This window comes from Balaenoptera ricei, chromosome X (genome assembly GCF_028023285.1).
Source record: "Balaenoptera ricei isolate mBalRic1 chromosome X, mBalRic1.hap2, whole genome shotgun sequence".
Taxonomy (NCBI): domain Eukaryota; kingdom Metazoa; phylum Chordata; class Mammalia; order Artiodactyla; family Balaenopteridae; genus Balaenoptera; species Balaenoptera ricei.
This window is the reverse complement of record NC_082660.1, coordinates 134,905,023-134,931,976: the sequence shown is the minus strand read 5'-3', so window position 1 is coordinate 134,931,976 and position 26,954 is coordinate 134,905,023. Positions and strand designations below refer to the sequence as shown.

At 42.2% G+C, this 26,954-nt stretch overlaps 2 protein-coding genes across 6 annotated transcripts in view; one reads left to right on the top strand and one right to left on the bottom strand.

Annotated features, from left to right (window-relative positions):
* The window catches only part of F8 (coagulation factor VIII), a 123,068-nt gene that overhangs the window by 77,062 nt on the left and 19,052 nt on the right, over window positions 1-26,954 (top strand). For all 5 annotated transcript variants that reach the window (XM_059911589.1, XM_059911592.1, XM_059911593.1 and 2 more), the window contains 8 exons: window positions 1,761-1,914; window positions 3,646-3,858; window positions 4,146-4,374; window positions 4,564-4,746; window positions 13,300-13,416; window positions 13,935-14,006; window positions 15,149-15,234; window positions 18,477-18,632. In XM_059911589.1, the coding sequence (XP_059767572.1) occupies window positions 1,761-1,914; window positions 3,646-3,858; window positions 4,146-4,374; window positions 4,564-4,746; window positions 13,300-13,416; window positions 13,935-14,006; window positions 15,149-15,234; window positions 18,477-18,632 (1,210 nt within the window). The remainder of the gene's footprint in view (window positions 1-1,760; window positions 1,915-3,645; window positions 3,859-4,145; window positions 4,375-4,563; window positions 4,747-13,299; window positions 13,417-13,934; window positions 14,007-15,148; window positions 15,235-18,476; window positions 18,633-26,954) is intronic.
* Window positions 21,486-26,949, bottom strand: F8A1 (coagulation factor VIII associated 1). The gene has a single exon (XM_059911596.1). It carries the CDS (start codon window positions 26,817-26,819, stop codon window positions 25,677-25,679), a length of 1,143 nt encoding a protein of 380 aa, XP_059767579.1. The 5' UTR covers window positions 26,820-26,949; the 3' UTR covers window positions 21,486-25,676.

Sequence of the window (26,954 nt, the reverse complement as noted above, 5' to 3'; positions counted from 1 at the left end):
TACAAGTCTAAACATAAACGTAAAACCTTAAATCTCTTAGAAAGAAAAAAGTAAGAGAATATCTCAATAACTTCAGGGTAGGAAAAGAAAGAGAATTTATATCAAGATACAAAAAGCACTAACCATGAAGAATTTTTAAATAGATTTCACTACATTAAAATTATGAATTTATGCTCATCAAAAGATAACAAAAAGGGAATGAAAAAATAGCCACAGAAGGGAAGATGTTTGCAGCACAAAAGGCCAACAAAGACTTATATCAAGAATATATAGAGTACTCCTTTGAATCAATAAGAAAAAAAAGCTGATTATCCAATAGAAAAATTGGCACAAAAAAGAAGAAAACAAACTTGGATAGGCATTCCACAAGAGGAAATCCAAATGGCTACTACCCATAAGAAATTAACCTCATTATTAATCGGAAATGCAAAATAAAACCACAGAGACACTGCTATGCAACCAGTAGCATGGCCAAAAATGTAAAAACACAGTCAATATCAAGTGTTTGTGAAGATTTGGAGCAAATGGAACTCTCATACATTGCTGATGAAAATGGAAAATGGTGCAGTTCCACTCCTAGATATGTGCCCAGCAGAAATGCATACAAAGGTTCATAGCAGGACTATGTATAAGCACCAAAAATTACTCGAATGTACATGATTGTGTTATATTCACACAATGGAATATTATACAGCAATAGGAATGAACAAACTATAGCTACACACACAACGTAGACGAACCACAACCATAATGCTGAGTAAAAAAATCACAAACAAAAGAATGTATGCAATATGGTTCCATTTGCATACTTCAAAAATAGGCAAAACTAAGCTATATTCTTTAGGTATGTATACATAAGTGGTACAGTTATGAACAAAATCAAATAAATAATTATAAACATCAGAATGGGGATTACATTTCGTGGGAAGGGAGAGGGTGTGATTGAAAAGGTAGATAACAGTGAGTCTTCTGGGCTGCTGGAAAAGTTCTTGATCTTAGTGGTGGTTGCATTTTTTGTATCAAAAGCGTTTATGTTTTATGCACTTTATTGTATAGTTTTAGTTCGCAGTTTTTACAGAATTTTTAAAAAGCAAAGAAAAGTGATCCAAGGACTGAACACTGAGGCGCTCATATTTAGAGTATGTTTATAAACCCTACATCCATTCAACGTTCAACAAATTTTTTTTGAGCACCTACTATGTGCCAGGCACTTGTTCCAGCTGCTGGAGTACAACAGTGGACAAAACAGACAAATCCCCCTGCTTTCATGGATCTTATATACTAGAGAAGCCTGGGGAGAGTGTGTCCAGGAGGATGGAGTGGTTAACTATGCAAAATGTTGCTTAGATGTTGAGTAAGATGAGGACATAAAATTGACTATTGGCTTTGATAAGCCACTTGCATGATTTTGTTACCACCTAAATATAGATGATCTTCATCTAGACCTCTTTTGTGAACTCCCAGTCTCCGTGTATTTCCCAATATAATTCCCACAGATACCCCATGTGTCCAAAACTGTATACACCAACCTACCCTTCTAGGGTTCTCCATCTCAGTGAACTGCATCACCATCCTTCCATTTGCCCAAATCAGGAACCGGGAAGTTATCTTTAATCCCTCTTTCTCCCTCCCTTCTCCATTACATTTCCAGTTCATCACTTCTACCAAATGTATCTCAAATACAGGGAAGACAACAATGTGAGGCATTTCTACCCACCTGGTCCATGAGAATATTACTTTTCCTCTGCTTTTTTCTCCAGAGCTGAGAATGGAGGTGTACCTCAGTTCAAAAAGGTGGTATTTGAGGAATTTGCTGATGGCTCCTTTACTCAGCCCTTATACCGTGGAGAACTAAATGAACATTTGGGACTCTTGGGACCATATATAAGAGCAGAAGTCGAAGACAATATCATGGTAAGTTGAGGACAATGAAATTACAAGAAAATTAATCCCGTATATGTTTTTTAGATTTCTGATTCTAAAAATAATGGCCATAAAAAAGAATGAAATAATGCCATTTGTAGCAACATGGATGGACCTAGAGATTGTCATACTGAGTGAAGTAAGTCAGACAGAGAAAGAGAAATATCATATGTTATCACATATATGGAATCTTTAAAAAGGGTACAAATGAATTTATTTACAAAACAAATAGAGTCACAGATGTAGAAAACAAAACTTATGGTTACCGGGGGGAAGGGGGGTGGGAGGGATAAATTTAAATTTTTTTAAATAAAAATAATGTATTCTCACTTTTGAAAAAGTTTAAAGTATAGAAAACAAGGAAGTTGAAAAATAATACCATAATTATCATTTTGCTGTATGTTCTTATGTTTTTCCTATGTATTCTCTTTATGTATTCAAAATTATATAATGCATCATCCTACTTCTTTTCTAAATAAATGTGTCATAAACATTTCTTGTGTCGTTAAAAACACTTCCTACATATATTTTTAAATGACGGAATATTAGTCCATTATATGATTTTATGGTTTACTTAACCGTTTACTTTGAACAACCTTTTAGATAGTTTCTTTTTTTTTTTACTGTTTAAGTAATGCTGCAGCCACAACCCTTTTCCTAGGATAAAATTCCAGGAGTGCAATATACATGAACATTTTAAGACTTTCTCTAATGAATTATCTATTAATGTTCTTTGCATAGTTGAAATTTTTGGAGGGAGTGCTTTTCTTGTTCATTTATATTACCTTGTATATTATAGATCATTGATATATTAATGATCATTGATCATTTTAGTGAATAATATTTTTCCAAGTTTGTTTTCTCTTAATTTTGTATATAATGGTTTTTAAAATAAAACAGGTTTGAAATTTTAGGTAGTAACCCATAAATCTTTCCTTTATGACACTTTCATAGCTTTTTTGTTTATAAAAATCCGTCCCTATACAGAGGTTTTTTTTTCTTAAAATCACCTATACTTTTTTCAACTTTCTTTTACAGTTTAATTTCTTAACATTTAACTTTTTAATCCGTCAATAATTCCTGTAGACTAGAATTTGTTTTTGGTGTGTGTGAGCCAAAGATCAAGGTAGTTTTATTTTTTCCAGAAACAGTCATCCATTGTCCCAATTGATTGTTTACACGAAGGATATAGGAGGATCTAAAATTATAGGATTGTGAGTGAATTTTCTTCTGACTTCAATTTTATTTTACTTTCCATATATCACATGAAAATGTATAATTTTTTTTTAATTTGAAAAACAAGTCTTCTTTAAAGATCATAAGTATTCATCCTGGTATTTGTCATGAAGAACCTTAATTTAAGAGTATCAGTTCCTGGGGTTATGGTCTCTTAAAACCACTGTGGTGATATTTTCCCTTTTACTTTGGAATTGCTTTTAAGTATTTAGAAATTTTCTCCTTTGCAACTTTGAGTTCATGCCTTAAAGATTTTGGAATTCAAAAATGTCTCAGTTTCTTTTGTAGATCTTTAGGTTTGGGTTCTAATGACATCCATACTCTGTACCATTTCCTCCAGCTATTAAAAACCTGGATAAAGACCCCCCAAATCGGCATTGCTATTAGGGATATAAACCCTAACCTAAGAACTTTACAAGATCTTAAAACATAACACTTACTTTTTTTAATTTCTTTTCTTTTCTTTTTTTTTTTCTTGCTCTGCAGGTAACATTTAAAAACCAGGCATCTCGTCCCTACTCCTTCTATTCTAGCCTTATTTCTTATGAGGAAGATCAGAGGCAAGGAGCAGAACCTAGAAAAAAGTTTGTCAAGCCTAATGAAACCAAAACTTACTTTTGGAAAGTGCAGCACCATATGGCACCAACTAAAGATGAGTTTGACTGCAAAGCCTGGGCTTATTTTTCTGATGTTGATCTGGTAAGCAGGTCTATGTTGTGCTGGCCCCTTTCTGGTTTAAAAGAAAGGGTCTTTGTGTTATGTTTGAAGTTTGGTATTTATCCTAAGCATAATGGGAAGCTTTAGATAGGGGAGGTGTCATCATATTTATGACTTAGACATATCGCTCTGGAATCTACTAAAGAGGAAGAAATTGTACTGTGGGAAGATGGGGAGTGGGTTGAAGTGTCATAAAAGTTGATGAGAAATGCACTCTGGTTCATGGGTGAGAGAACTTTTGCTCATAGAACTGGTGTCTTTCCTCTCAGGAAAAAGATGTGCACTCAGGCTTGATTGGACCCCTTCTGATCTGCCGCACAAACACTCTGAGCGCTGCTTATGGGAGACAAGTGACAGTGCAGGAATTTGCTCTGTTTTTCACTATTTTTGATGAGACCAAGAGCTGGTACTTTACTGAGAACATGGAAAGGAACTGCAGGGCTCCCTGCAACATCCAGATGGAGGACCCCACTTTTAGAGCAAAGTATCGCTTCCATGGTAATATATTCCACACCCAAATATTACTCGCTGTGAAATGAACCTTGAGCCTGAGGTTTGGACATTGTATGATTTGAGACTATATGTGTGGGAGTGGAATCCTCATAGGAATCAATATTTTTGACTGGAGTGGAGGGAAAGACACTTATATAATAGATTTTAACAGCTTTCTCTGTGTTCTTTCTCCAGCAATCAATGGCTATGTGATGGATACACTACCTGGTTTAGCAATGGCTCAGGATCAAAAGATCCGATGGTATCTGCTCAGCATGGGCAGCAATGAAAATATCCATTCTATTCATTTCAGTGGACATGTGTTCACTGTACGGAAAAAGGAGGAGTATAAAATGGCAGTCTACAATCTCTACCCGGGTACGAGCCACTTTGTGTTCTTTCTTCAACTTACTGTGCCTGCTGAAAACCTACTTTAAAGGTCTATGCCCTGGGGATATGTCCAGTGAACAAAGCAGACCAACTCCCTGCTCTCGGGTAGCTTACTTTTTCAAGTAACTTTACCCTACAGAGAGATAATAAATAAATTAGCAAGTGAACATGATAATTTCAGATACAGATAATGTGCTATAAAGGAAATAGAACAGAATAAATGGATAATTGATGTCACAGCACTTTCCTAGGAAAAAGGGATTTTTCTACCACCTCAAATCCCACATGGCACCAGTAGTTTCCCAAAGACTGATTTGTTTATGTATGAAAGCAATATATTGATTAAGCACTCCTCACAATGTTGATCAAAACATAATTTCATTTTAGTTCTGCAGTGTCCCTTTAAAACAGGTTTAATAGTGGAAGTAAACTTCCCCTGTTTCTGTGTAAAAATTCTGATAAGCCCAGTGACTTTTCTGTTCACTATTTTTTTTTTAAACATCTTTATTGGAGTATAGTTCCTTTACAGTGGCGTGTTAGTTGCTGCTGTATAACAAAGTGAATCGGCTATACGTATACATATATCCCCATAGCCCCTCCCTCTTGCGTCTCCCTCCCACCCTATCCCACCCCTCTAGGTGGTCACAAACCACCGAGCTGATCTCCCTGTGCTATGCGGCTGCTTCCCACTAGCTATCTGTTTTACATTTGGTAGTATATATAAGTCCATGCCACTCTCTCACTTCGTCCCAGCTTACCCTTCCCCCTCCCCATGTCCTCAAGTCCATTCTCTATGTCGCTTCTTTATTCCTTTCCTGCCCCTAGGTTCTTCAGAACCTTTTTTTTTTAAATTCTATATATATGTGTTAGCATACGGTATTTGTTTTTCTCTTTCTGACTTACTTCACTCTGTACGACTGACTCTGGGTCCATCCACCTCACTACAAATAACTCAATTTTGTTTCTTTTTATGTCTGACTAATATTCCATTGTATATATGTGCCATATCTTCTTTATCCATTCCTCTGTCGATGGACACTTAGGTTGCTTCCATGTCCTGGCTATTGTAAATAGTGCTGCAGTGAACATTGTGGTACATGACTCTTTTTGAATTATGGTTTTCTCAGGGTATATGCCCAGTAGTGGGATTGCTGAGTCGTATGGTAGTTCTATTTTTAGTTTTTTAAGGAACCTCCATACTATTCTCCATAGTGGCTGTATCAATTTACATTCCCACCAACAGTGCAAGAGGGTTCCTTTTCTCCACACCCTCTCCAGCATTTATTGTTTCTAGACTTTTTGATGATGGCCATTCTGACTAGTGTGAGATGGTATCTCATTGTAGTTTTGATTTGCATTTCTCTAATGATTAGTGATGTTGAGCATCCTTTCATGTGTTTGTTGGCAATCTGTATATCTTCTTTGGAGAAATGTCTATTTAGGTCTTCTGCCCATTTTTGGATTGACTTGGTTTATTTTTGATAGTGAGCTGCATGAGCTGCTTGTATATTTGGGAGATTAATCCTTTGTCAGTTGCTTTGCTTGCAAATATTTTCTTCCATTCTGAGGGTTGTCTTCTCGTCTTGTTTGTGGTTGCCTTTGCTGTGCAAAAGCTTTTAAGTTTCATTAGGTCCCATTTGTTTATTTTTGTTTTTATTTCCATTTCTCTAGGAGGTGGGTCTAAAAGGATCTTGCTGTGATTTATGTCATAAGGTGTTCTGCCTGTGTTTTCCTCTAAGAGTTTTATAGTGTCTGGCCTTACATTTAGGTCTTTAATCCATTTTGAATTTATTTTTGTGTATGGTGTTAGGAAGTGTTTTAATTTCATTCTTTTACATGTAGCTGTCCAGTTTTCCCAGCACAACTTATTGAAGAGGCTCTCTTTTCTCCACTGTCTATTCTTGCCTCCTTTATCAAAGATAAGGTGACCATATGTGCGTGGGTTTATCTCTGGACTTAGGAATCCTGTTCCATTGATCTATATTTCTGTTTTTGTGCCAGTACCGTACTGTCTTCGTGACTGTAGCTTTGTAGTATAGTCTGAAGTCAGGGAGCCTGATTCCTCCACCTCCATATTTCTTTCTCAAGATTGCTTTGGCTATTCAGGGTCTTTTGTGTCTCCATACAAATTTTAAGATTTTTTGTTCTAGTTCTGTGAAAAATGCCATTGGTAGTTTGATAGGGATTGCATTGAATCTGTAGATTGCTTTGGGTAGTAGAGTCATTTTCACAATGTTGATTCTTCCAATCCAAGAACATGGTATATCTCTCCATCTGTTTGTATCATCTTTAATTTCTTTCATCAGTGTCTTATAGTTTTCTGCATACAGGTCTTTTGTCTCCTTAAGTAGGTTTATTCCTAGGTATTTTATTCTTTTTGTTACAATGGTAAATGGGAGTGTTTCCTTAATTTCTCTTCAGATTTTTTTGTCATTAGTGTATAGGAATGCAAGAGATTTCTGTGTATTAATTTTGTATCCTGCTACTTTACCAGAGTCATTGATTAGCTCTAGTAGTTTTCTGGTAGCATCTTTAGGATTCTCTATGTATAGTATCATGTCATCTGCAAACAGTGACAGTTTTACTTCTTCTTTTCAATTTGGATTCCTTTTATTTCTTTTTCTTCTCTGATTGCCGTGGCTAAAACTTCCAAAACTATGTTGAATAATAGTGGTGAGAGTGGGCAACCTTGTCTTGTTCCTGATCTTAGTGGAAATGGTTTCAGTTTTTCACCATTAAAAACGATGTTGGCTGTGGGTTTGTCATATATGGCCCATATATTGCCATATATGGCCCATATATGGTTGAGGTAAGTTCCCTCTATGCCTACTTTCTGGAGCGTCTTTATCATAAATGGGTGTTGAATTTTGTCAAAAGCTTTTTCTGCATCTATTGAGATGATCACATGGTTTTTATCCTTCAGTTTGTCAATATGGATTATCACATTGATTGATTTGCGTATATTGAAGAATCCTTGCATTCCTGGGATAAACCCCACTTGATCATGGTGTATGATCCTTTTAATGTGCTGTTGGATTCTGTTTGCTAGTATTTTGTTGAGGATTTTTGCATTTATGTTCATCAGTGATATTGGCTTGTAGTCTTCTTGTGTGTGTGTGGCATCTTTGTCTGGTTTTGGTATCAGAGTGATGGTGGCCTCGTAGAATGAGTTTGGGAGTGTTCCTCCCTCTGCTATATTTTGGAAGAGTTTGAGAAGGATAGGTGTTAGCTCTTCTCTAAATGTTTGATAGAATTCGCCTGGGAAGCCATCTGGTCCTGGGCTTTTGTTTGTTAGAAGATTTTTAATCACAGTTTCAATTTCAGTGCTTGTGATTGGTCTGTTTATATTTTCTATTTCTTCCTGGTTCAGTCTCAGAAGGTTGTGCTTTTCTAAGAATTTGTCCATTTCTTCCAGGTTGTCCATTTTATTGGCATATAGTTGCTTGTAGTAATCTCTCATGATCCTTTGTATTCTGCAGTGTCAGTTGTTACTTCTCCTTTTTCATTTCTAATTCTATTGATTTGAGTCTTCCTCCTTTTTTTCTTGATGAGTCTGGCTAATGGTTTATCAATTTTGTTTATCTACTCAAAAAAACAGCTTTTCGTTTTATTGATCTTTGCTGTTGTTTCCTTCATTTCTTTTTCATTCATTTCTGATCTGATCTTTATGATTTCTTTCCTTCTGCTAACTTTGGGGTTTTTTTGTTCTTCTTTCTCTAATTGCTTTGGGTGTAAGGTTAGGTTGTTTATTTGAAATGTTTCTTGTTTCTTGAGATAGGATTGTATTGCTATAAACTTCCCTTTAGAACTGCTTTTGCTGCATCCCATAGGTTTTAGGTCGTCGTGTTTTCATTGTCATTTGTTTCTAGGTATTTTTTTATTTCCTCTTTGATTTCTCCAGTGATCTCTTGGTTATTAAGTAGTGTATTGTTTAGCCTCCATGTGTTTGTATTTTTTACAGTTTTTTTTTTCCTGTAATTGATATCTAGTCTCATAGTGTTGTGGTCAGAAAAGATACTTGATACGATTTCAATTTTCTTAAATTTACCAAGGCTTGATTTGTGACCCAAGATATGATCTATCCTGGAGAATGTTCCATGAGCACTTGAGAAGAAAGTGTATTCTGTTGTTTTTGGATGGAATGTCCTATAAATATCAAGTCCATCTTATTTAATGTGTCATTTAAAGCTTGTGTTTCCTTATTTATTTTCATTTTGGATATCTGTCCATTGGTGAAAGTGGGGTGTTAAAGTCCCCTACTATGATTGTGTTACTGTTGATTTCCCCTTTCATGGCTGTTAGCATTTGCGTATGTATTGAGGCGCTGCTATGTTGAGTGCATAAATATTTATAATTGTTATATCTTCTTCTTGGATTGATCCCTTGATCATTATGTAGTGTCCTTCTTTGTCTCTTGTAATAGTCTTTATTTTAAAGTCTATTTTGTCTGATATGAGAATTGCTACTCCAGCTTTCTTTTGATTTCTTTTTGCATGGAATATCTTTTTCCATCCCCTCACTTTCAGTCTGTATGTGTCCCTAGGTCTGAAGTGGGTCTCTTGTAGACAGCATATATACAGGTCTTGTTTCTGTATCAATTCAGCCAGTCTGTGTCTTTTGGTTGGAGCATTTAATCCATTTACATTTAAGGTAATTATCGATATGTATGTTCCTATTACCATTTTCTTAATTGTCTTGGGTTTGTTATTGTAGGTCTTCTCCTTCTCTTGTGTTTCCCACTTAGAGAAGTTCCTTTAGCATTTGTTGTAGAGCTGGTTTGGTGGTGCTGAATTCTCTTAGCTTTTGCTTGTCTGTAAAGCTTTTGATTTCTCCATCAAATCTACATGAGATACTTGCCGGGTAGAGTAATCTTGGTTGTAGGTTTTTCCCTTTCATCACTTTAAATATGTCCTGCCACACCCTTCTGGCTTGCAGAGTTTCTGCTGAAAGATCAGCTGTTAACCTTATGGGGATTCCCTTGTATGTTATTTGTTGCTTTTCCCTTGCTGCTTTTAATATTTTTTCTTTGTATTTAATTTTTGATAGTTTGATTAATATGTGTCTTGGCTTGTTTCTCCTTGGATTTATCCTGTATGGGACTCTCTGCGCTTCCTGGACTTGATTAACTATTTCCTTTACCATATTAGGGAAGTTTTCAAGTATAATCTCTTCAAATATTTTCTCAGTCCCTTTCTTTTTCTCTTCTTCTTATGGGACCCCTATAATTCGAATGTTGGTGCGTTTAATGTTGTCCCAGAGGTCTCTGAGACTGTCCTCAATTCTTTTCATTCTTTTTTCTTTATTCTGCTCTGTGGCAGTTATTTCCACTATTTTATCTTCCAGGTCACTTATCCGTTCTTCTGCCTCAGTTATTCTGCTATTGATTCCTTCTAGAGAATTTTAAATTTCATTTATTGTGTTGTTCATCATTGTTTGTTTGCTCTTTAGTTCTTCTAGGTCCTTGTTAAAAGTTTCTTGTATTTTCCCTATTCTATTTCCAAGATTTTGGATCATCTTTACTATCATTACTCTTAATTCTTTTTCAGGCAGACTGCCTATTTCCTCTTCATTTGTTTGGTCTGGTGGGTTTTTACCTTGCTCCTTCATCTGATGCGTATTTCTCTGTCTTCTCATTTTGCTTAACTTGCTGTGTTTGGGGTCTCCTTTTTGCAGGCTGCATGTTCATAGTTCTCATTGTTTTTGGTGCCTGCCCCCCATGGGTAAGTTTGGTTCAGAGGGTTGAGTAGGCTTCCTGGTGTAGGGGACTGGTGCCTGTGTTCTGGTGGATGAGGCTGGATCTTGTCTTTCTGGTGGACAGGACCACGTCCAGTGGTGTGTTTTGGGGTGTCTGTGAACTTATTATGATTTTAGGCAGCCTGTCTTGTAATGGGTGGGGTTATGTTCCTGTCTCGCTATTTGTTTGGCATGGGGCATCCAGCAGTGGAGCTTGCTGGTAATTGAGTGGAGCTGGGTCTTAGCGTTGAGATGGAGATCTCTGGGAGAGCTCTTGCCGTTTGATATTACATGGGGCCGGGAGGTCTCTGGTGGTCCAATGTCCTGAACTTGGCTCTCCAACCTCAGAGGCTCAGACCTGACACCCAGCAGGAGCACCAAGACCCTGTTAGCCACACGGCTCAGAAGAAAAGGGAGAAAAAAAAGAAAGAAAGAAAATAAATAAATAAAATAAAGTTATTAAAATTTTTAAAAATTATTAAAATAAAAAAGCAATTGAAAAAAAAGAAGAGAGCAACCAAACCAATAAACAAATCCACCAATGATAACAATTGCTAAAAACTATACTAAAAAAAAAAGGACAGACAGAACCCTAGGACAAATGGTAAAAGCAAACCTATACAGACAAAATCACACAAAGAAGCATACACATACACACTCCCAAAAAGAGAAAAAGGAAAAAATATATATTTATATATAAAAAGGAAGAGAGCAACCAAATCAATAAACAAATATACCAGTGATAATAAGCTCTAAATACTAAACTAAGATAAACATAAAACTAGAAACAAATTGATACAGAAAGCAAACCCCAAGTCTACAGTTACTCCCAAAGTCCACCTCCTCAATTTTGGGATGATTCGTTGTCTGTTCAGGTATTCCACAGATGCAGGTACATCAAGTTGATTGTGGAGCTTTAATCTGCTGCTCCTGAGGCTGCTGGGAGAGATTTCCCTTTCTCTTCTTTGTTCACACAGCTCCCAGGGTTCAGCTTTGGATTCGACCTCTCCTCTGCGTGTAGGTCGCCTGAGGGCGTCTGTTCTCCGCTCACACAGGACGGGGTTAAAGGAGCAGCTGCTTCGGGGGCTCTGGCTCACTCAGGCGGGGGGAGGGAGCGGTACGGAGGCGGGACGAGCCTGCAGCGGCAGAGGCATCGTGACGTTGCACCAGCCCGAGGCGTGCTGTGCGTTCTGCCGGGGACATTGTCCCCGGATCACAGGACCCTGGCAGTGGCGGGCTGCACCGGCTCCCGGGAGGGGAGGTGTGGAGAGTGACCTGTGCTTGCACACAGGCTTCTTGGTGGCGGCAGCAGCAGCCTTAGCGTCTCATGCCCATCTCTGGGGTCCGTGCTGATCGCCGCGGCTTGCGCCCGTCTCGAGCTCGCTTAGGCGGTGCTCTGAATCCCCTCTCCTCCCGCACCCCAAAACAATGGTCTCTTGCCTCTTCAGCAGCTCCAGACCTTTTCCCGGACTCCCTCCCGGCTAGCTGTGCACACTAACCCCCTTCAGGCTGTGTTCACGCAGCCAACCCCAGTCCTCTCCCTGCGGTCTGACCTCCGAAGCCCGAGCCTTAGCTCCCAGCCCCTGCCCGCCCCGGCGGGTGAGCGGACAAGCCTCTCGGGCTGGTGAGTGCTGGTCGGCACCGATCCTCTGTGCGGGAATCTCTCTGCTCTGCCCTCCGTACCCCTGTGGCTGCGCTCTCCTCTGTGGCTCCAAAGCTCCCCCCTCCACCACCCGCAGTCTCCGCCCGCGAAGGGGCTTCCTAGTGTGTGGAAACCTTTCCTCCTTCACAGCTCCCTCCCACTGGTTCAGGTCCCATCCCTATTCTTTTGTCTCTGTTTTTTCTTTTTTCTTTTGCCCTACCCAGGTACATGGGGAGTTTCTTGCCTTTTGGGAGGTCTGAGGTCTTCTGCCAGCGTTCAGTAGGTGTTCTGTAGGAGTTGTTCCACATGTAGATGTATTTCTTATGTATTTGTGGGGGGGGAGGTGATCTCCACATCTTACTCCTCTGCCATCTTGAAGGTCCTCCTACCATACTCTGCTCACTCTTAAGTAATAAACAGTCCTGCAGTCACTTTACATCACAAATATAGTTCAGGTCACAAATTACAATGTCTACTCCAAGCTATTAATCAAAATTCTGAACTTGATTTAAGTTCAATATCTCCTCCTCCAAGTTGGTTGAGTTTTCTGTTTCTCTACCTTATGCTTCCCCCTCCACTCCTGGCTGGTTGCTGATTTGAACCGCAGCGTGGCGAGGGTAGAGGTGAGGGATGGCACCACTGTCTGCACCTGGCAGATATTTCAGTCTTACTCTTTTTCTGGTTGGGTACTTTCAGGGGCTCTTCAGAGACTCCCTTTTGGGACTCTCTCTCAGGAAATCCCCTTGACCTGGTTGTTTCCACCTTTATTCTGGATGGTCACTGTGACTGATTCCTCAGCCCCTCAGCATTCACCCTCTAGCTTCCTGCTCCTGGGGTTACTTTACCCCTCAAGGCAGGAAGCCCACATCTCGTCAATGAGAAATACACCTCTGGCTTGGAAAAGCACCGAGAGTGCAGGCCAATCTTACTCCTGTCTCCACCACCAAAGCATCCCGTCACCTGGTCTCTCCCATTTCCTGGGGTCAGTACTCAATTTCCAGGGTCTCCAGCTGTAGGGGTCACATGCCAAGCACTCTGGGTTTGAGGGGTCCAGGAATGGTGCAACTGACTTGGGTAGATCTCCTTTGATATTCTGCATAAGCCAGTGTATCTTATGCCCATTTGTGTGAAAAGAAATAATTTTTGTTCCTTTTGGTTTTGATAAGGTGTTTTTGAGACAGTGGAAATGCTACCATCCAAAGTTGGAATCTGGCGGATAGAATGTCTTATTGGCGAACACCTGCAAGCTGGGATGAGCACTCTCTTCCTGGTGTACAGCAAGAGTGAGTGGCACCTACCTCTGTACCTCTTTCCCCCTTCCTAGGACGGTTGCTTTTGTCAGGAAATGAATACAAGCTCACAGTCATTACCAAATCTAAAATGAATATTGCTGGTAGAAATCATCAGAGTCCTCAGAGGAGGGCAGATATGCTTGAAGCTTTGAACACTTAGACCCTGAAGCTCCAAGAGCAAATTTTGAAACTTAGTTTTGGTTCAGTTACCAAAGATAACTTACAAATATCACTTGGAAGAATTTGAGTTTTAACCCTAAACAAGTAAGAGAACCACTGGTCTACTTATGTATGGACCCTAGTTTCCTCAGCTGCAAAATGTGAGTAGTACTAGCACCTACCTGTTGGAGTGAATTAAATGATATAGTACAATAAAATATTTAGTACGGTTCTTGGCACATAGTAAACACTAAGACATATGAGCATTTGTTGGTGTTCTCATTGACTTGCATTTGTGAAGCTATATTTTCTGCACTTCTAACTATTGTGCTCCCTTCATGTGATTTCAGAATGTCAGACTCCACTGGGAATGGCTTCTGGACGCATTAGAGATTTTCAGATTACAGCTTCAGGACAATATGGTAAATACTATTCCTTTCTCTTAAAGCGCTGGGATGATTATATCTTTTTTATTTCTATGGGAAAGATTCAGATAACCAATCCGTCTCCATAGGTGCCTTTCAAATCTATTTTCTCTTCTCCATTTCCCAGTGTGAGCATCTTAATTCAGGCCATCATCGCTTCTCACCTGAGTAACGCCACTGCCGCCTTAAATGTCCTGCCTGCCTTCCATATGGCTTCCCTTGAGTCCATTCTCGTCACTGTAGCAAGAAGCTACATTTTTCTGTGAGCAGTGATAGAAAGCTTGAACTGGATCTAGAGAGAGTTCTCAAACTACAGCCTGCAGGCCACATCCAGCCCATCACTTGATTTTGTATGGCCTTCAAGCTAAGAATCATTTTTCTATTCTTAAATGATTGGGGAAAAAAAACAAAAGAAGAAGAATATTTCATGACATGTGAAAGTTATATGAAATTCTAATTTCACTGTCCATATAGAAGCCACACTCTTTCATTTACAATCATCTGTGGCCGCTTTTGCTCTACAACAGCATTTAAGTAATTGCAACGAAGACCAGATGATCTGCAAAGGTTAAATTATTTATAGAAAAAAGTTGGCCAAACTCTGTTTTAGAGGGAAAAAATTGCATTTGAAAAAGAGGCTTGAAAAACAAACAAACAAACAAATTGCTGGAGGAATTACCAAATTGTAAGGCCACTTTGAAAAAAAAAAAAAGAAAAAGAGGCTTGAAAGTTATATACTAAAATAGTATTATTTTTCTCTGGGCAGAAGTGTGGTGTTTTTTACTTCTTTTATTTTTATTTTTACTTATGTTTTATTTTTATATTTTATTTTCTAATTTTTCTCCAGTGAACATACATTATATAATAAAGAAATAATAATATTATTTGATAGTGATGTAACACATTCCAGTATTAGCTAACTATAGAGGTACTAACAATCAACAAAGTGATTAAATTTTAGAAAATACGATGGACAACAAGGACAAGCCAAACACTTTGGTAGTCATCGATACCAACATGCTTTATGCCTTTAACTTCTCCACAGCTAGGATTAACCTTTCTCAAAAGAGTAATTTTATTCCTAAGTGTCTAGGACCAACCCAGCTGAATCTAATCTCTCTCCCCTTTCTTGGGCAAAGGACAGTGGGCCCCAAAGCTGGCCAGACTTCATTATTCTGGATCAATCAATGCCTGGAGCACCAAGGACCCCTTTTCCTGGATCAAGGTTAGAAAATGCGTCGCGTTCCATCACATCACACATTCCTCTTGCAAGCTCAAAGCATTTTATATCTCCCTTATACCGAAGTCATTTTCATCAAACTCCATGGAATAGACGAGGAAAGAACTGAAGAATAGAGTGGCTTATGATTTGTACCAAAAGAGTCAGGAATGAAAGACTCAGGAATAGAACTGAGTACACTGTGTTTTTAATCTTTCTGTTGGGATTAGAATCTCTGAATATTTTCTATAACATTGAACTTACCACCTCCCAAGACTGTATTCTATCTTTAGATGCCTTCAACTGCCTAGATGTCCTGGAGTCCTCCAGTCCCTTCATTTTAATACAAAAACAAGTGGCTCAATCCCCCATCCCACAAGCCAAGAAAATGTGGCTTCTTCATTTTCTAAAACTGAATCTGTCTTCTTCACAATTTCTACACCACCGAGTAGTAAGAAACACCTACTGAAGTTAGTCCAATCTGATAAACCAACTTGGAGCCATAACTGAAAGTGTCCTAGATTAACTCAATTTCTTTTTAAATGAGCCAGTCTTTCATATTTTCTCACTTCCCCATTTCCTCTGGAGCAGCGCTGTCCAATAGAAATGTAATGTGACCCACAAATGCAAACCACACATAATTTTACATTTTCTAGTAGCTGCATTAAAAAAGGAACACGTGAAAATCATTTTAATAATACATTTTCTTGGGAATTCCCTGGTGGTCCAGTGGTTAGGACTCAGCGCTTTCACTGCCATGGGCCTGGGTTCAATCCCTGGTCGGGGAACTAAGATCCCACAAGCTACACGGCACAGCCAAAAAAATAACAATAATAATAATACATTTTCTTTAACCCGAAATGTCCAAAAATATTTTCATGTCAACATGTGATCAGTCAGGACTAATTTACACACGTTTTACCACCTACTTCCCCCACCTGCATCCTCTTCTCATAGTCCATCAGCTTTCATCTTCTTCTCAGTCAGCTGAGGAAATTCCCCTACATACTTTCCTCCTTTGCAAGATTGCATCTACTCTCCTATTTTCCCTGAGGTTAAAATGATAAATAGGGGACTTCCCTGGTGGTGCAGTGGTTAAGAATCCGCCTGCCAATGAAGGGGACACGGGTTTGAGCCCTGGTCCGGGAAGATCCCACATGCCGCGGAGCAACTAAGCCCGTGCGCCACAGCTATTGAGCCTGCGCTCTAGAGCCCATGAGCCACAACTACTGAAGCCCACGCGCCTAGAGCCCATGCTCCGCAACAAGAAGCCACCGCAATGAGAAGCCCGCGCACCACAATGAAGAGTAGCCCCCGCTCCATGCAACTAGAGAAAGCCCGCACGCAGCCACAAAGACCCACCACAGCCAAAGATAAATTAATTAATTAATCTTAAAAAGTAAAATAAAATAATAAATAGGGATCAGGGAAAGATGAGCTAGCTTACCAGCAAGCAGACACAAAGAGCGCATCTGTTAATGCCACACCAGCTCATTGTTTTGTTCTGTAGGCACTGCCAGTTATGACTCAATGTGAGCTGACTGTTCGCTAATTCCTAAGGATTGTTTTTGTTTGTGAAGCTGCCAGACCAGATGCTCTCACCTTGTGTTTCTGTGGTTATCACTTTCAACTTTATACGTATCACCGCATAGTGGACATTTTAATCTATTTGGCTGCCCTGCATCTATTCTATGTATTTCCTTTTTGTAATAGCATCCTCATTTCTATTTGGGGAAATCTATCTGCCTCACTGTATGCAATCTGATCAGACTAGTAAACAGAGCACCTTTTCCAAGCGTAGCCAAAGAACCCTGAGTGACACAGCCCATTAAATTTCCACTTTCTAAATTTGGCCATTGTTCCAGCTTGCCAAGCTCTGTCTCCCAAAGTATTCTCTAGTCTTCCCAGTTTCACACAGTTTACTGACTTGATCAGTAAACTTTTTTATACTTTATCAAAATCATGATCAAAATATTAAAGTATCCAGGGCTTCCTTACTATGTACTGAAAACAAATCAAGCGATTAAATCCCTACCACAACGTTTGATATTATCATCTTCATTTCAGATAAGGAAGGTGAAGCACAGAAAAGTTAAATAACTTGTCCCATGTCACACAGCCAATAAGTGGCATAAACAACTGAAAATACTGGGTACAAAATCATGACTTATGTTGAACTGTACTGTTTCTTTGTGTAGCTGTAAACAAATAAAACATATATATAATATATAGTCTGTTTCCCCAACTCAAATTTAAGTTCCATGAGGGCAGGACTCTTTTTTTAATTGTTCACGACTCTATTCCCAGTACCTAGAACAGTGCTTGACACATAACAAATGCTAAAAATATATTCTTTGAATGAATGAATGTATGTATAGATGGAGCTTACAGTCAACTGAAAAAGATAGTCATTAAGCACAAGAGTCATGACCAGTCCAATCTGAGTGTGCCAGGCATCTGGGAGAAGTTAAGTTTGACTGGCTTGTTAGGGCAGTAACAGATGTCAAAATTCCTGTAATAGCTACTGCCTTGTAATGCTTGCGTGACCCATGCCCCCCTCTTTAAGACCCACTGTTATTCACTCATTCCAAAACATGTGCTAAGCATCAGTATTATATCAGATGCCACGTTAGGTGCTGGGGCTAGAGAGAATATAAAAGCTAACAGGTATTAACTGTTTAGTGTGTGCCAGCAGTGAACTCAGCACATGTAATATATTGTATTAACCCTTTAATCCTTCTGGTAACCTTTTGAGATAAATGCCATTATTCCCTCCACTTTACAGATAAAGAAATTGAGACATAGAGAGGTTAGGTGACTCAAACAGGTTTACTGCATGAAGGATCTCAGTCTAACAAGGAAGGCAAAAAGCAAAGAAAACTTTACAATTTGGTGCAATAATTTACTATAATGAAATAATATATAAAGTGAAATGGAAACATAGAAGAAGCCGCACTAAATTTGTGCAGCACAAAGGATGTGTGTAGAGGAAATTGGGGCTCAGTGATGTGGCAGTGATTTCCTTTGTCAGGAAGTAGTCTGGGAACTCATGAGCACATTTCCTATGCGTTCCCATCATTTATTCCACAGCTTCACGTGCATCCGCATTTCAGCATTGGTCTCTGCTTCACCTGCACCTCCAAGGTAATACTGGGTGTATCTGTATCAATGTAGATTCTGCTTAAGCTGATAAATGATTTCAGAAGGTGGTTCATACATTTAAAATAAAGGGTTGTTTTCATCTGTAGGTGGATCTGTTGGCACCAATGATTATTCACAGCATCATGACCCAGGGTGCCCGTCAGAAGTTGTCCAGCCTGTACATCTCTCAGTTTATCATCATGTATAGCCTTGATGGAAAGCAGTGGCGGAGTTACCGAGGGAATTCCACTGGGACCTTAATGGTATGTAATTAGTCCTTTTAAGAGAATGCATGAATCTTTTAAAGAGCTTTTGACAGATTTCAGGTATGGAAGAAACACTCATAGCTTCTACAAATTTAACCCTCCGAAAAAGAATTTTCCACTCATGGGCAATAGGAGTGATTATGGACGTATGGACAAAAAAGTGGTAGCATCAAGGATCTCATAGGTAATAGAAATGAGCAGGTGCTCTATTGAGAGAAACGTGATTCCTGACTGGGTGGATTGATAAGATTGTCAGTTTGCTTATGGATATTCTAGGTTTGAAGTAACAAAAGGGCGAACGGGCTCAAAACCTAGCTTCATCATCTACTCTTCCCTCATGCTTGCGCCCCCTGATGGACAGCCACACACCCAGCCACCTCTTCGTTGGTAACACCTCTCCCATCTCTTCTGTTTCATTTATACAGTTGTTACTACAGCCCGAGGCCCCATCACCTCACACTTGACGTATTATGTTACATTCCTAACTAGTCTTCTCCTGTTTCTAGTCTCTTCTCTAATAAAAGCTGCACATCATTTTTGGGATCATACTATCAGTCCCCTGCCTAAACCTTTCAATGTCTCCCTCTTGTCTTCAGAATAAGGTTCAAATCCTAAAATGGCCCCATGCAAGATGACTTGTTTGCCCCTTCAGATCCGTTTTCCTGCTTCGCTACCGCGCCTCTTCTTCTGTGAGCCTGGCATGTGTGGAATATCAGGGTATTTCTTCTCTTGGCTCCTCCTTGTAGAGGAGTTGGCTGTAACTCTCCACTGAAGGTCACTGCTCCCCTCAAAGTGGCTTTCTCTACATGTTCCAGTTACTATCGCTGAGTTGCCAATGACCCCAAAACTTAGCGTCATAAGAAAAAACCATTTTCTTCTGTTCTTGGATTCTGTGGGTCAGGACTTTGAACAGGGCACAGCAGGGACGGCCTGTCTCTCTGCTCCATAATATCTGGGGCCTCAGCTGGGAAGATGCGACAGCTGGGGGCTGGAATCATTTGGAAGCATCTTTACTTGTATGTCTGGTGGTTGGTGCTGAGTGACCTCTGGGGCTGTTGACTGAAGTAGCTTCTCCTAGCATGACTGTCTCAAGGCATCTTAGGGACTCCAGCATGACTGTCCCAGCTAGCAAGGTGGAGATGACATCACCTTTTCTGATTTAGTCTTTTAAGTCATGTAGTATCACTTCCAATACATTCTGTTGGTTATAAGCAGGTCACACATCCACCCACGTTCAAGGGGAAGGGACCTAGACCCCACTTCTCAATGGGAGGAATGTACAGAATTTCTGCTCATTTTGTCTACCTAAACTTCTCCTCATCCTTCCAGACCTAGGGATGGCAGTACCCTGCCCCCACCTTCTTAACTAGTACCTTTATTAACCTTTCCTCAAATTATACGAATTTTAGTGTTCCATGTTTCTTGCTGGAACCCTGCCTCATACAGTAATTGGTGCCAAAAGTAGCCCCAGGAAACAGACCTTCAAAATGGAATTCTAGGATTATGTTGCTAATATAGTCAAGGAACACAGGTATAATTCCTTGCTTGGGGAGAAGACTGGATGCTGAGTAACCTATGACATGTGGTGGCATCACAATTTCTCAGATTATCACCAGTGATACAATGGGATGAGTTACAGATGGTGAGGAGGACGTTGGGAGATTAAATTGACAGTGGCATTTAGTTGCTATGGCAACAAGTTTAGCATACCTGATGGTAGAGTGACCTGTCTTCTTTTTATGGCCCTTCTCTTTACGGCATACATAGGGAAAAAAAATTAAATGTTATGAATATATGCAAAGAACACCCATGAACATACATAGAGAATCAGGATGCCTCCATGGAGCTCTGGAGGAGCCTTCCATGTCCTGTGGTTATAGGCAGATACTTGGACTTAATGTCAAATCTAGGAGCTGAGCATGTGAACTGCAGAGTCGCAGTGACAATTAAATGGTCAGTCCCACCAGGCCTGTTATGCTAAGGTAAGGGCACTGGTGGAAAGGAATGGAACTCTGAGACCAGGGATGGGTACATTTTTTTTTAATTGACTGTGCCGCACAGCATGCAGGATGTTAGCTCCCCGACCAGGGATCCAACCTGTGCCTCCTGTAGTGGAAGCCTGGAGTCTTAACCACTGGACCGCCAGGGAAGTCCCGGGATGGGTACATGTAGGCAGACATGCATGAGGCTGAGAACCGCAAACCTCCAAATTGCCCTGAACCTCCTTTGCCTGAAGAGGCAACCCTTCCCCAGTCTCTGAAGCAGTCATCCATGCTCTGCATACAAGTCTCTCAGTGACTACAGCTTGAATAGTTGCTTCCCAAGCCAGTGGCTAGTCTCCTTAGGGCCCCTGTTTGGCCACTACAAAAGCCAGACGAGTCAGGGAAAAATGACAGATCATCACAAATTTAATCAGGTGGTGATGACAAAAACCCTGCAGTTCCAGGTGTAGTATCTCCTCTGGAGCACATTAACACAGCCCCAGGCACCTGATATGGAACTACAGACCTGGAAAATGCTTTCTTCTTCATTTGCATTGACAACCAAAATCAGAATAGATTTGCATTTACGAAGCAGGAACAAGAGTATTAACTTTACTGTCCATGCCTCAAGGCAATGCCACTTCCCTTGTTCCTTATCATAATATAGACCCTAGGGACCCCAAACATCTTGACATCCCACAGAACACCATACTGGTCCATTACATGGATGACATTATGCTGATAGGACCTGGTAAACAGGAAATAGTGATCTAAATGCCTTTGTGATTAATACACGCACACACAGACACATATACAAACACATAAATATTATATATTGTGTTGTCAACTAAAAGAAAAATACACAACGTGAGAGCTGTGAATCAAGTTTTATTCAGGGTCTTACTGATGACTATAGCCTGGGAGACAGCCTCTCAGATGGCTCTGGGGGACTGCTCCAAAGGGGTTGGGGGGAGGCTAGTTTACATATGATGTTTTTGTTGAGGAATACATGCAGTCAAGCATACATCTTGGTAAAATATTACTGCTATTCACAAAGAACAGATACCTCAAGTTCACGATTATAGTGTTTTTCTATGTATGGGAAGATGCAAGAAGCAGGGTTCATTAAAATTCTTCCTGAAATGCATATTAACTACCTAACGGCCTGTTCGTCCAAAGCACAGAGCATCCTGTTATCATCTTTAACTTCCTGTCTAAAGCACAGAGTGCCTCAGCCTGTTACCCCATTCATCTCTTCCTCTGAACACCAAGTGTACTGTCCATCAGCGGCTGCAGCAGATTAGTCTCTGTAGACTTGGATGGTGACCAAAATGCTCTTTCTTTGCTCTTTTGTTTGCAGTGTGATATATATGTATAGATATAGATATGTTAGCATGTGTTTACTAAATATTAGCAGATCTTGCTTCTGACTTTAATGGGAATGGATCCCATATTTTGCTGTTTAACATGCTGTTTCAAATATTTTTATCATATTTACAGTTTCTTGCTACTCCTACTTTATTTGGAATGGCTGTAGAATTTCATCAAATGCTTTCTCAGCATCTTGGATATGATCACATTTCTTCTCTTTGCTATTGTCAGATTATACTCACACTCAATGGTGGGCTGGCAAATGTTTAACAACCAGCTGTGGGGCAAAGTGGGGGGCAGTCAGCACAAAGGCCTTTATTTGTGGTGTTTGCTGATTTCCATGATGTAAATATTCCCATCACACCTGATTTCAAGCTGCTGACACAATGTCATTGAATGCAGAGTTGGGAGCAGATGCCCACAGTTGGCTCTCACAAGCCAGTCCTAGCTGGGGCTCCAGCACAACGTGGTGCTGCATTCCTGGGAAAACTGCCCTTAAGTCATAGTGTATCAGTCATTTAAAGTTTAGCTGGATCCAATTTGCTAACATTTTGTTTAGAATTTTTCTATCTGTACCAATCAATAAAGTTGTTTTACCTCTTTGGGGGGCTGTATTTCTCAGGCTTTGGCATTAGAGTTATACTAACCTTGAAAATAGTGTAAAGGCTTCCATCTTTTTCCATTAAACTATTGCTCTAGAATAGTTTAATTAATGTAGTAATCATCTGTTTAATGAACATTGGATGGAAAAGCCACTGTGCCTCGTTTAGTGGTAGATACTTGAACTATCTTTTCCGTTCCTTATCTGATTACTGGCATTCTCATTTTCTGTTACCTATAGTTAATTGCTGTAAATGTGTACATTAAAGTTCTATCTCCCTTCCCATGCCATATATCTTTACCTACATACACACATGTATCTCTCTTTTTCCCCCTTTATCAGAGTTGGTGAGTGTTTATCTGTTCTATTGGATTTTCAAAGAATCAACTCTTGGTCTTAAAATCAAACATAGATTCGAAGGTGTTGTTTTCTAATTCATTAATTTCTGTTTAAAATATTAAAAATTCACTTTCATTTCTTTTCTTGTTTCTTAGAATCTGGAGTTAAATGACTAGTTCATTTATTTTCAGTCTTTCTTGTTCAGTGACAAAGATAAAACGGTTATTAACTACCCTCATGAGGGTCATTCCTTTAAGAGTTGTTGAGTAACTACTATGTTCTAGGTTCTAGTGAAGGGCTGCACAAGCTAGAGCCCATGGGCTTGGACTGCAGCCTGCTTTTGCAAGGACTGGGAGTGAAGAATGGTTTTCACATGTTTAAAGTTTCAAAAACAAACAAACAAGGAAGATTATGTGGTGTGAAAAGACTGAAATATTTCCCTCTCCTCCTTTACACAAAGTGTTTGTGGACTGCCGGTCTAGTCTAACGGCAGTAGAGATGCCTAGACAGTTCACATTAACCAGAACCCTTCTATCCCAGAGCTTTGCCCAGTTCACAAATTTCAGTCTTAGTCATCTTCCTCCAGTACAGTGGTTCTCAAATGATTTAATATCTTTGTACCATTCACATACAAAATATTTTTTCATAAGCAACATTTCTCATCATAGAAGTCCCTTATAAAGGGGAGCCCAAGCACCCTTTCAGGAGCATTGCTTCACTGCCACTATTTTCAATATTCCATAATATTTTGAATGTTAATTTTGAATCGTCAATGAACATTTCAGTGATGCAGATCTTTCCCTCTGGTTTTCAAGTTAAAAAGAACACTAATCATGTCCTGTCAACATAAGTTGATATATAGCAAGAGATTTCTGTCAAAATCACTGAAATGTGGCCTTGGCCCAGCTCTCCGTGCTACGAAGTTTCTGAGGGAGATACATAAATGAACCAATGGCAAACGGAAAACAGTCTTTAGCGTTTTCTATAGTTATGCTTGTATACCCAATACCAGGCTCTCTGGTACTCCCTCCCCCCACCTCCTCAAAGCAAGGAGTTCAGACCAGAGGTCTAAGGAGGCTTTTCCTTGCGCCCAAACCCAAATGCTGTCACCAGCCACAGCCCATAATTCCGAAGCATTCTTGTCACGAGGACAGTAAGGAAGGCGGCCAGGGCTGCAGCCCAGGCTGACAAGAGTGTACCAGAAAAAGCAAAAGCACAAGGGAGCGAGCACCCTTGCCACTTCGGCAACAAGCTGCACTAGGCCTTTAGGGCTCGGAAAGACCCTTCCCGGCAGCCAAGTGAGAGCACAGGAAGGGTGGCCGAATCTGTCCCAAACGGGCCTCCCCTACACTTCCTTAGCCACTGCTTCCACACTGCTGAAACAGAAGTAGAAAAGAATACCCTAAAAGTCCCATCCATTTGGGGACACTTAACCCATAGTGACAACACTCCACATATTCCCCCTCCCCCCCCCAAATACACAAAACCAAGATCTGTTCCCAAACTGTGTCCTTAAATCTCACCTCAAAAGATTAGTGCTGTCTACAACTTCAGCCTAAAGGATGCGTTTTCCCAAGCCGAATGAATGAGAATGAGATTATATTCTGAAGAGTTCCTACCATCACTCTCAACACTAAAGAAAATAAAATTGAATTTGAGAAAACAGCTAAGTCGGTTTGCATGCAACGTCTGGACCAAAACGCCTTGGAAATTTAGTGTTTAAAAATGGAACGCCATCCTGCTTTTGGGGAACAAGGGCACAGTCTGGCACACACACGATCACACAATACCAAAGCAGCGTGCTGATTTTACACATTTGAGTTACTAAGATTTGTAGAAGGATCCGCACACAAATGAAAGCTGCCCCGTGGACTACCCGCACCTCTCGAAACGGAGCCAGAACTGGAAACTGCAAAGCACAGCTGACACCTCTGCTCTGGGGCCCGCCCCGCCCTCGCCCCGCCCCACTCCCACCCCGCTCTGCACCGAACACATTCGCACTGCAGCTGAGAAAGGCCACATCGCAAATGACCTCTGTAGATTCATAGGCACACTGTCCACTTCGAATGAACGAATCCATCTTGGAGCTAAAAGGGAGCTATCTGCTTCTGCTTGCCGCCTCCTGCCAGGGAGATAAGCTATTCCCCTTTCATAGATGAGGTAAATCCGAACCACAAGCTAGGAGGGTCAGAATGGCTTTATCATGGACCGAGGGCTGTAGCGACAACAGCCTAGTACTGAATCCAGTGATTCCCACGAACACGTACGGGGCGCGTGAAACACAGGGGGAACTGGGCGATCACGCAGGCGGACATCGAAATACGCTAAGCAATCAGAGTCACCGTGAAAACATCATGCAGCTGAAGTAGCGAGCCAGAGCTGTGCAAATTAGTCCTCAGTCGGAAAGAAGGACGCGGGGGGAGGGGAGCCTTGCGGGGGAAGAGGGGTGGGTGGGGACAGGTGGGTGAAAACAGAAGAGGAAAGGGGGCGGAAGGGGCTCTCATGGTTCTGTTGCCGTTTCTGGGGAAGAGAATCGGAGACTCTACTCCGATTCTACCATATGGTTTCTTTTCTGCCACTATTGTGGAAACAACGTAACTTGTAGTCAACCGCATTCCTCTGGTGGCAACAGGGGTAAGATACACTGCAAAGGCAGAAGCGCCGGGTCAACGCCTCTTGTGTCCCCGTAAACGCGCAGGCGGGTGCGTGAGGTTCGGGGACAGGCACAGAGTCGCTGGGAGTGACTCGTCAGATCCCCTGGCCCGACGGGGAGATGGTTTCCTGCAGAACGAGGTGCAGGAGGTGGTTCTGCTCGGCGCTCAACAGGGGCCACATCTCCACCTGCAGCGACTTGACGGCTTCCGTGTCCTTCTCGTGGGTGGCCATGACCAAGGACTGCAGCAGCAGGAAGAGCTCCTCGGGAAGCGGGCCGCTGCCATCCTGCCCGTGGCCGTCGAAGGCCTCCCAGGAGTACTTCTCCAGGGTGTGCGCGTGCTCCGGCAGGAGCTTGGCGGGCGGCGGCTGCAGGAGCAGCAGCAGCAGCACGCGGGACACCTCGCAGCGGACCAGCACGTCGGCGAAGGCGCCCAGCGCGGCGGGGGAGGGCGCGGCCGCGGCCGCGGAGCCCGCGCCGGGCGGGAGCAGCGCGAGCGGTGGGGCGGAGGCCGCGCCGGCCCCGGGCTGCGGCCCCGGCGGCTTGGGCTGCGGCTGCGGCGGGGGCTGCGGCCCCGGCGGCGGCAGCGGGTGGGCGCCGTGCTCCAGCGCCAGGCGCTGCATGCGCGTGAAGAGCGCCAGGGCGCCGCTGTAGTCGCGCGCCAGCAGCTGGCAGGACGCGGCGTCGCCGAGCGCCTGCAGGGCGGCCAGGGGCAGCTGGGGCAGCTGCAGCTGCGCGGCGCGTTGGAAGTGGCCGGCGGCGGCGGCCGGCTGGCCCAGGTCGCGCAGGGCGGCCGCCAGCTCGAGGCAGAGCGCGGCGGCGGCAGCCGGCTGGCCTAGCTCCAGGTGCAGGCGCACGGCGGCGCCCAGGGCGGCGGCGGCGGCCTGCAGCGGCTCCCCGTAGGCGGCGGGGCAGGCCAAGCGCTGGTGCGCGTCGCGCTCCTGCCGCAGGAAGAGGCGCGCGGCCTCGGTCAGCGCCAGCGCCTCCCCGGGCCCGTGGAAGAGCGCCTGCTGGCAGCGGGCCACGGCCAGCTGGCACCAGGCCGCGTACGGCAGGCACTCCTGGGCGCGCAGCTCGCGCCCCAGCTGGCTGAACTGCTCGCCGGCCTCCGCCACGTTCGGCTTCCGCAGGAACCGCTTCTTCAGCTTGTTGCACACCTGGCGGTAGCGCGCCAGGAAGTCCCCGGCCTCAGGCCCGGGGCCCGAACCGCCGCCCAGGCCGGCCGCGGAAGCCGCCATGTTCGCCGCCTAGGCATTTCCGGGCGCGCTGACGCAAGTGGGCGCAAGTGCTGGGCGACGGCGGCGGGCTGCGACGCGCACCGCGTCGGGCTCCGGCCCACCGCGCGACCGCGCCGGCGCGGCCGCCCGGAGCTC

Bases quoted from the DNA above. Each gene is read 5' to 3' on its own strand.
- F8A1 (XM_059911596.1), bottom strand. From the start codon at position 26,819: ATGGCGGCTTCCGCGGCCGGCCTGGGCGGCGGTTCGGGCCCCGGGCCT.